Raw genomic sequence first — 8,696 nt, forward strand, 5'->3', positions numbered from 1 at the left:
CGCCTCATGCAGACAGCAATGCGGCTGAGTGAGATGGGCGCACGGTTGTTACGGCTCTTGAGCAGACGCTTGTGAATGAGCTTATTGAATGGGGAATTGGTACGTTTCCCAAGGAACTTGTACAGCTTGATGAGAAGCTTTATGTACGGGTTCGTCGAGTAGGTGTGGTGGCGTACCACCCGCTTCTTCTTCTGCACTCCGGTGAGGTCTACGCCCATTATTACCGGGAAGGTAAGAGAAAAAGAGTTGAAACCTATGATTTATTATATACATATATATATATTTTTATAGTGATACGAGGTGGTTAGGTGTATTTTTAAAAGAAAGGGTAAGAGAAGTGAAAGCCGTACGATTGTTGTGCATTGAGGAACATCGAGGTCTCCAGGGACAAGCAAAGGGGTATGTCAAAGAATTTATGTTTGCTATTATCACTACGGAAATATGCATATGTGTATATATGTATAACCCTGTGCGTGTGAGTACGCGTTGCATCCGCTCTGCAGGAGAAAGTATTTCACATGCGGTGAGCACCGACAAACACAGTGCTCGGACCCATCGATGTAAACCGGCGGGTGCAAACAGCGAAAATATTGGGATAAGGGATCTGAGAACAAAACGCAACAGCAGTGGCGCATAGACAAGGTACAACACGTACTCCCCACGCACGCACTTGAGAAGTTTCTATAACAATCTAACATGAAGTTTATCACTCTCCTCGTTCATTCTCATGTTGTTTCGTTGCATTCACGAGGAGGCATACGTAGATGCGAGCACACTACCTCGCAGTGTAGGGGACAAAAAAAAAAGAAAGAGCAGACCATTGGGAACAATAATAATAATAATGGAAATAATATACGAGGTGCCCGTGGGGAGAAAAACGTACTTGCTTCACATTTTACCCAGGTTTGTACTTAACTCCATCGAAACCGTGCAACTGTGACCTCAGCCCACGGGGATCCGCCCAAGCACTGTTACCATAGGTGAGGTCCTCGTCTTCAATGAGTTTCTTCATTTCTTCCTGCTTTTTAAAGTAGAAAGCCATCATCTCTGACTGTGTTTTGGCGTCCACAGCCGGTTCGCGTGGTGGCGGAGGTGCATCCTTGGCCGCCAGCTTCACCGTTATTTTTGTTTTTTCATTCTTTCCGACATACTTGGTAAAATCTGCATTTCTATCAAGTGGCTTACCACTCCACCACATTACCGCTGGTCCTTGGAGAATATCCTCAGTAGCGGCACCATCGTCGATGATACTCAAAAGGCGGTGCGCCTTCGAGCGCTCCAAATCAGTTGTGTTTTCATCATCAAGAACGAGGGCCAGCCGTTTCACGGCGTCGGTGCCACTGCATTCCGCCGGGAACAAAATCATCGCACTTCCCTTGAAGGCTGCAATATGGGCGTCTAGGTCTTCCTGAGAGCACAACTGACGATTTTCTGCTCGCTCAATGGCCATGTAGCGCTCTGCATCCTCTACAGCCCCCAACAGGTGGTGCTTTTGCTCATCCGAGCAGAAATCTTTTGCAAGCTGCTTCGCTGCCGCACACATCCATTTTATACGCACCCGAGTGTTGCGCATTTTTTGAAGTGCATCCGTCGCTTCACCAATGTTTGTACTTCCAGGCATGGACACTAGAAATACGTCATAGTCCTTACTATACTCATCCTTTGGTAAACGCTTGCACTCAATAAGAACCATCGTCGCCTCTTTCCTGTTTCCACTTTCTTTCTAAGAATAAAACTCAGATGCAGAAACATGCAGATTCTTTACAAAACTCGTAACAAATGACACTAAAATAATAACTGTAATACTAGCCATTTATAGGTGGGGCCTTCCGAGCGTCAGCAAAGCACAAGAAGGAAGGGGCGCTCACAGCTCCCTTTGCGTACCTCTTTGCGACGGGCTTCCCTTACCGTAGTGGTATTCATTCAGCGGTGACGTTGAAAACTAAATATATCATCACAACACAAGTGCATCTGCGGCACTAACGGCGATACTAGTAATGGTAGCAGTAATTTACAAGAAAACTAGTGAATCAGTGCAAGTCAGTACCACAACACTCCATTCGTGGATGAAAGGGATCATGGGACCCACACCGTTTCCAAGGAAACATCCTGGTGAGCACGGCTCGCAATGGCAACGGTCGTCCACAGCAGCATGAGTTTCGAAAAACTTGCGCCAGTGAGCGACCGTTGCGGTGTTTAGCGCGTGGATACCGTTCCGAGAGATTAGTGGGAGGAAGAGGCGGTAATCCATCGCATCTGCTGCGCGTAATCCAAGTGAATCTCCACATTTTCCCATAGTTTACTCTTCTCCATGACGGACGCAACCTGTTCTGCCTGTAGACCTACCTCAATAACAATGTTTGGCGCTGCGCAAAGCGCAGGGTTTCGCATCGCTTTGGGCTTCAGTAACAAAGAACCAAATTCGGACAGCTCTTGGAAGTAAAGATACTGCTGCTGTTCGCGCTTCTCGTCGCCCACCAAGGCCAACTTGGACTCCCACAACTTAATACCAGGTGGTAAATCAGTGTACTGATCCGGCAACACGTAGGGCGGATTGGACACTATGATGTCAAAAGAACCAGCATGCTCTGCTGCTGGTTCTTTCTTCTTGAGGTCTAACTTTGTGTCCTCTCCGGTGAGACTCCCGCTATTCGAGACAAGAAAGGATTCGAACATGTCGCTCTTTAAAGTGCAAAAGCGACTCGCTTCAAGCCCATTCAGTTTTGCATTTTCCTCTGATGCCCCAATCGCCTCATCCAGGATATCCACGGCAGTAACTTGTGCGGAGGGCACATGCTTGGCGATGGCAATACCAACGCAGCCGGTCCCGCAGCACATATCCAAAACACGCAAGGGTTGGGTCGTTTCAGGTATTTTCGAAAGCCATGTGCGAACGAGCCAATGGGTCCACATCTCTGTTTCCGGTCGCGGACAAAGGAGAGGTGGGGAACAACGAATATCACAACCGTAAAATGGCTGGTGCCCAATAATATAAGCAAGCGGTTTGTGTAGATCCACACGCTGAAGAACTGCCTTCTTCACGGCACGACGTGCCACATCCCTTTGTGTTTGCCCGTCAAATTCCTCGTACGCCCATTCCTCCAGCCAATGGATCTCCAGTGCACTTTGGTACCACATCGCTCGATCGTTTTCCCCCATCCCTTCCCCCGCATAGTGCGCCTTGAAAATCATCCTTGTAAGTTGCTCCTGCTCTTCGGTGGAGAGTAGTGACCCCGCTGACCTCAGTTTCGGAGGAGCTTTCGGAAGAGATCGCATCATCTCCTCGCTTATTTCCGTCACGGACTCGTCATCATCATCTTGATGTGGAAACGATTCGTTGTCCCTAATTTCTTCATCTTCAGTTTCAGTGTTTCTACTAACAGTAGAGACCATGTGCAGGCCATGAGTCTTCCCACAGGAAACCATAAGCCGTGCTGCCCGAGGATGAAGTAATCCCCCACGAACGTTACGCAGCCATCGACGCATATATTCAAAATATGTCACTCAGCTCCAGGCTTCTGTGCCACACCTGACGGAATTCGTCGCCTCTGATGCGAGAGCGATAATTGAGTACCGGCAAATCAGACAAGCACCGAAAACGACGGGTAGTTCTATACCAATGTTCTCGTAAGCGTCTAGTAAATCCATAGAATAAGTAATTTATGGTTGGTTGTCGGGTTTTAATTGCCATAGAGAAAGTTAAGTGCGCAAATATACGTAAAAAAAAAAAGTAAGGTGTCAGTTTTCATCGACCGCAAAATTGGGTATGAACAAGGCATGACATCAAAGGAAAAACAACATGGGTACACGTTAGCAGCCGGTGGATGCAGCTACAAAACCTTTATAGCGTAAAAGTAAGTCAAATAGACACCTAATCGAGCGGAACCGTCCAAACGTGGGGTGAGTGGCAACGAAAAAAAAAAAATGGGGGCACACAAATCGTCAATTAGAATGTTGAAACCCACACACACTCTCTCTGCTCTTCTCTCCCATTCCGTAAGGAATCTCCCTTGTACGAGGAGGGGTGGCTTGAACAACCTTCATCGGTTTCACACACCGAATACCAAATGAAAGAAGGGAGTCAAGAGTCGGCTTTCTGAATAGCAGCGGCTAAAAGTAAAAGGCGCGCTTGGCATTGAAGGAGTTACAAAGCAGGAAGGACGTACTGTTTGATAAGAAACAGCAAACCCAGCGATGTGCAAGCAATTCCCATCACCACGAGTAGGAAGGTAAGAACCATGAAGAGGCGGGTGTGCGAAACCACAGTAGAACCACCAAGCGGCGACGCACGTGATAAGATACACCAACCTGTGAAGCCAGGGACGGTAAACATCATAACCGTCCCGAGGAGTGTTCCAAGGAAGTCAATCACAACGGATATACCGGAGATGTAAGCGGCGAGCACCACAGATGTGCACACAATGAAGAGCGCCTCCAAAACAATAGCTAGAGTGGTGGTGTCTTCCGGAGAGCCAACATCTCTGTCAGCGTCATCGCTCAAAGGCAATTCATCACTGCCTCCCGACATTTTATACCTGTGGTCTGTGGAGTAGTACTTGGTAGTTTCATTCGCTGGTGGGGTTTCGTCCTCCTCGTCTGGGGTGCTCAGACGGTTCCAAGTTAGTGCATGCATAATAACTCGGTGAAGACCGCGCCTTGCGCACACCGAAAGAATGGGATAGACACAGGCAAAATGTAGAAAGAGTCCAAAACGCCCGATATTAACCAATAAATCGTCCGCTGGGTAATTTCGCACAATGTCACCACCGGCAGCGGGACTGGCGACTAACGTACCAAATGTCAAGTAGCCAAAGAAACCTGTCGTAGCGTAGCACACTGTAACAATGGGAAACGCAATATAGACGCTTTTGAGCATCGTGTAGGGTTTGCGGTCCCTTAGCTCCCGATAAAAGTAGGGAATGTTGCTATGATAGGAAAAGGCAATGCTGTATGTTGATACGCTGCGAAGTATGTTCACACTAATTTTACACCAGTTGATTCCCTCGAGCGCGGCAGGGTCCACATCGGGGTATGGGGGATTTTGTAGACTGGTGACATAACGTACGACAACGATGACGACTATGTACAATATAGTGATAAATCCCAGAAAAGACGTCCACTTGAGTTCGTCCATATGCCGGACGCAGCTGAGCAAGAAGAAAATGACCCCGGACGTAACCAGCCAAAAGGTTCTGGTAACAATAATGCCAGAGGTGTGCAGGAGGCTGCTCACGACCGGAGGTATGGAGTCACCAATGACCCGAGAATATATGATAAGCGTTCCATAGTTGTTAATAAACACCAATAGCTCAAGAAGAACAATCACAGCCCGACGTTTACGTCTGCTTACCGCCTCCCTCTCCTTGTGTTTGCGATGCAGTTCCTCCGTTTCCATTGCGCCACCCCCCACACAACCAAGGTCATGAAGTGCCAGTTTACCCACCTTCGTACAAAAATCCTCGAATGTGTAAGATGGGAACAGGGCGTGCGCTACTACTTCAGCAAAGGAAAACCGCTGCGTTGCTTCACATCCCATAATGACCATAAACGCTGCAAGACCTCCCAGCAGCGCCATAAACAACATCAGCGTAAATCCACCGACAATAGATGCCTCATGCATTGCTAGTGGTAGAGAGAGCACACCTGCCCCAATAACATTACATAATGTGTTGACAGAGGCGCCAGCGACCGATCCATGTCGAACCTCCTCCTCCATTCCAACAACAGAAAGTCTTTGAGCAACTAGCATTGAAATTCGGTTGATGGTTGACTGGCGACCAGTATTGCGCGCGGCAGCGTCATCCCCTAAGAGCGATTCGTGGACTGAATGCATTGGGACACCAACACTAAAAAGGGTAGTAGCGACCTAGGGTGTTTAGCAACTTGGCACCTTAGCAAATAAAAGTGTTCTTCCTATTCCCAAATCCTTCGTTTCTCTCCTTGGTCAAAGAAAGAAAGAAACAAACAAACAAACACCGCGGCGCGGAGACACAGCTGTTTTACCTTAGTGATTTAATGAATCAATGAATAAATATGCGTCGAGACAAGAAACGAAGGATTTTTGAAAAGTAGAAAAACAGCGGTAGACACTTGCAGCAGCGCGCTCTCTGCCTTTGTGCTTTCATGAGAGCGTCTATACGCGAATACGCGTGCACTTGTGGGATGGCTCAACATAAAAAAAAAGTCAGAAAGTGAAAAAAAAAACTAACTCTATTGGAAGTGTGATGTTGAGGTAGTTGTCACTAGCGTGCCGTCACAATGTTTCGACCAAACTGAATGCATTAGTGTTCACGCAGTGCGAAGTTCCCAAACCAACACAGCTAAGTTAGTCTCCAGAATCTATGGTCATCGATACACCGCTTTCGGATGTAGTTGTGGCATGCACACGGCTAGCTGAGAATAATGCGTAGACTTATTTCTTTGTCTTTTTTCGAGGTGCCGATGCACTTTCCTGCTGTTCCCGCTTCTTTTTCTTCCCGGCGTGTTCCTCAGCTACATTCTTTCGCTTAACGTACTTTTCCTCCAGATTACCAAGCATATCAGCCCACTGCTTCTCTTGGTTACGTGAGATAATGGCCTGAAGCTCTTGCATGCTCCCTGCTCCACTCTTCTTGGTGCTCAACCCCATTGCGTCGAGTGTTTCAACAGCCCTTTTCCGTTCTTTCGCCATGGCCCGCTCAATGCGCTTTCGTGCCGCTTCTGTGGATGTAATCTCCCACGCCTCCGTAGATTCCAAGCTCCCCCTTTTCACAAGGGAGCGCACAAGGTCTTGTAGTCGCTTAACCTCCTCGACTTTACCGTTGTCAAACAATAACTCCTCTCGTATCATTCGACCAAAGTTACCCTTACACTTTTTGAATCGTTCAATAACATCTTCCTCCTCCTCATGTGATCCCGCGTATGTGGCGTAAAATTGATGTACACGTTGTTGCATTTCAGCAGATCGCTGTGATTCCGACATTTCATCGCCTCTCCCACTCGCTGCGCCCGGCACTATTCCAGTCGCATCGTAAGTACGACGGTCCTTTTCGTCAGAGAGCACACTGTATGCGTTGGAAATTTCTTTAAACTTTGCTGCGCCCTCGGGGTTGCGGTCGGGATGATACTGCAGTGCTAAACGTCTGTAGACACGCGTGATGTCAGCAGCCGTAGCATCTCGTGACAGGCCGAGTACATCATACAGTGATTTCTTGGAGACCATAACTTGTTTGTTAGCGTTGTATTTTTCTTTTGTTGTTTGTCGATGCGACGCTTCCACTACTTCGCTTTCCGCTCTGGTGTTTATTGCAGGCCGGAAACTCTCCCTTTCTTCTTTTTTTTCTTTGAATTTTCGTTGCAAGTCCTCTTCACAGCCTCCACCCTTGACACAATTTGAATCAACCTAGGTGTCTAACGCGACCATCCGGTGAAGATGGGAAAAGAAAAAAAGAAAAAAAAATATGCGCACGAACGGCCACATAATGACAACCAGTGCGTCATCGGTACAAGTTAGTGTACATGCACGCTTCTTCCTATTTTATTTGTGTGTACACACTTTCATCACGTCACTGGTACGCGCAACTGTTTAAATGCACCGCGTAAATTCGTGTCCAACTACGTTATTACCATATTCCAAGTGAAAAGGCAATTCCTCCCTAACACCTCCTACAGTACCCAACAGATGTAAGCTAAAGGAAAGTCGAAGGATTACTAAGGTGGGGAAAAGTGGAATAAAACATCTTACACCCCGCTCCACACGGATGGCACGCCCACTACGAGTATGACTTCCTACAACTAATCTCACAACGCAACAAGCATAAACACATGTGCATGTAAGGGGGGAGGAGAGAGCAAAGTAATCGTTCATCGAGCCATACACACAAACACTTACACATATATAAATATAAATGTAAATATGTAAATGGTTCCCCCCACCCCGCATCCTCTTCACAACAGCCGGCACGAGGAGTGATTATTCCTAACCCTCAGATCCCGGTGTTTCTTCACACTCATTCCACCATTCCTTGGATCCGCACCTTCTTTATTCATTTCCTCCTTTCCAACCCTCTTAACTCATTTGTCTTCCGCTGCTTCAAAGTTTGGGCACCACTTCATCACAGAGACACATACTCGCACATCAGAGTCTACTTAGCCTTTGCTTTCACATCTTCGATAAATTTCTTTGCCTCCTCTGGCTTCCAATTTGCGTTCGTCGATTCCTCTGCAACATATTTCTCAAATGCCTCAACCCCTTTTGCCTTTACAAAAGCAACACCCTGCTCTATATTGGCTGCCCGTGCCGTTTCATCCAAGAGTGCAGGTCCATCGCCACAGTATGCCGCAAGCTCAGCCACGGTATAACGTGTTAACTTAACACGTGCAATTTGTCGTACAATAATTTTCTGCTGCTCCGCCGGTAGAGTCTTGGCGTAAGCAGATAGCTCCGTTGCCCAATTTTCCCCAAACTGATGGACAATGTTGCAGTCCTTTACTGGTGCCTTGTTCTTGAAGCTCACCTCTCCCGTAAGAAGTTTATGAAGTGTCTGCATTTTAGTACTTGTCACAGGTGCGGCGGCAGCTGCCGATGCAGCAGAAAAGGAAATGAAGGTGCGGCGCATTATGGTTTGCACTCACGCTCGCAAAGTATTATTTGAACCTATGGTCAACTAAAGTACCTAGGGGGAAAACCTCACGATTTGTTATCTTTAAAAAAAAAA

The 8,696-nt window shown here is 47.3% G+C and overlaps 5 protein-coding genes across 5 annotated transcripts; all 5 read right to left on the reverse strand.

Annotated features, from left to right (window-relative positions):
- Positions 1-895: 895 nt before the first annotated feature.
- On the reverse strand, positions 896-1,693 carry TEOVI_000813100 (Protein of unknown function (DUF2870), putative; the record flags this gene model as incomplete). The annotated part of the gene is made up of 1 exon (XM_067222396.1): positions 896-1,693. The coding sequence occupies one exon, from the start codon at positions 1,691-1,693 to the stop codon at positions 896-898; it is 798 nt and encodes a 265-aa protein (XP_067078497.1).
- A 530-nt stretch (positions 1,694-2,223) lies between these two features.
- Positions 2,224-3,486, reverse strand: TEOVI_000813200 (Mitochondrial N(5)-glutamine methyltransferase MTQ1, putative; the record flags this gene model as incomplete). Its single annotated transcript, XM_067222397.1, has 1 exon — positions 2,224-3,486. The coding sequence occupies one exon, from the start codon at positions 3,484-3,486 to the stop codon at positions 2,224-2,226; it is 1,263 nt and encodes a 420-aa protein (XP_067078498.1).
- Positions 3,487-4,144: 658 nt separating this feature from the next.
- Positions 4,145-5,833, reverse strand: TEOVI_000813300 (amino acid transporter, putative; the record flags this gene model as incomplete). Its single annotated transcript, XM_067222398.1, has 1 exon — positions 4,145-5,833. One exon carries the CDS (start codon positions 5,831-5,833, stop codon positions 4,145-4,147), a length of 1,689 nt encoding a protein of 562 aa, XP_067078499.1.
- A 579-nt stretch (positions 5,834-6,412) lies between these two features.
- TEOVI_000813400 (chaperone protein DNAj, putative) lies at positions 6,413-7,201 on the reverse strand (the record flags this gene model as incomplete). The annotated part of the gene is made up of 1 exon (XM_067222399.1): positions 6,413-7,201. One exon carries the CDS (start codon positions 7,199-7,201, stop codon positions 6,413-6,415), a length of 789 nt encoding a protein of 262 aa, XP_067078500.1.
- A 922-nt stretch (positions 7,202-8,123) lies between these two features.
- TEOVI_000813500 (uncharacterized protein) lies at positions 8,124-8,597 on the reverse strand (the record flags this gene model as incomplete). Its single annotated transcript, XM_067222400.1, has 1 exon — positions 8,124-8,597. One exon carries the CDS (start codon positions 8,595-8,597, stop codon positions 8,124-8,126), a length of 474 nt encoding a protein of 157 aa, XP_067078501.1.
- Positions 8,598-8,696: the final 99 nt, after the last annotated feature.

Source organism: Trypanosoma equiperdum, assembly GCF_001457755.1.
Source record: "Trypanosoma equiperdum strain OVI genome assembly, contig: ctg_1626, whole genome shotgun sequence".
Lineage (NCBI taxonomy): Eukaryota > Euglenozoa > Kinetoplastea > Trypanosomatida > Trypanosomatidae > Trypanosoma > Trypanosoma equiperdum.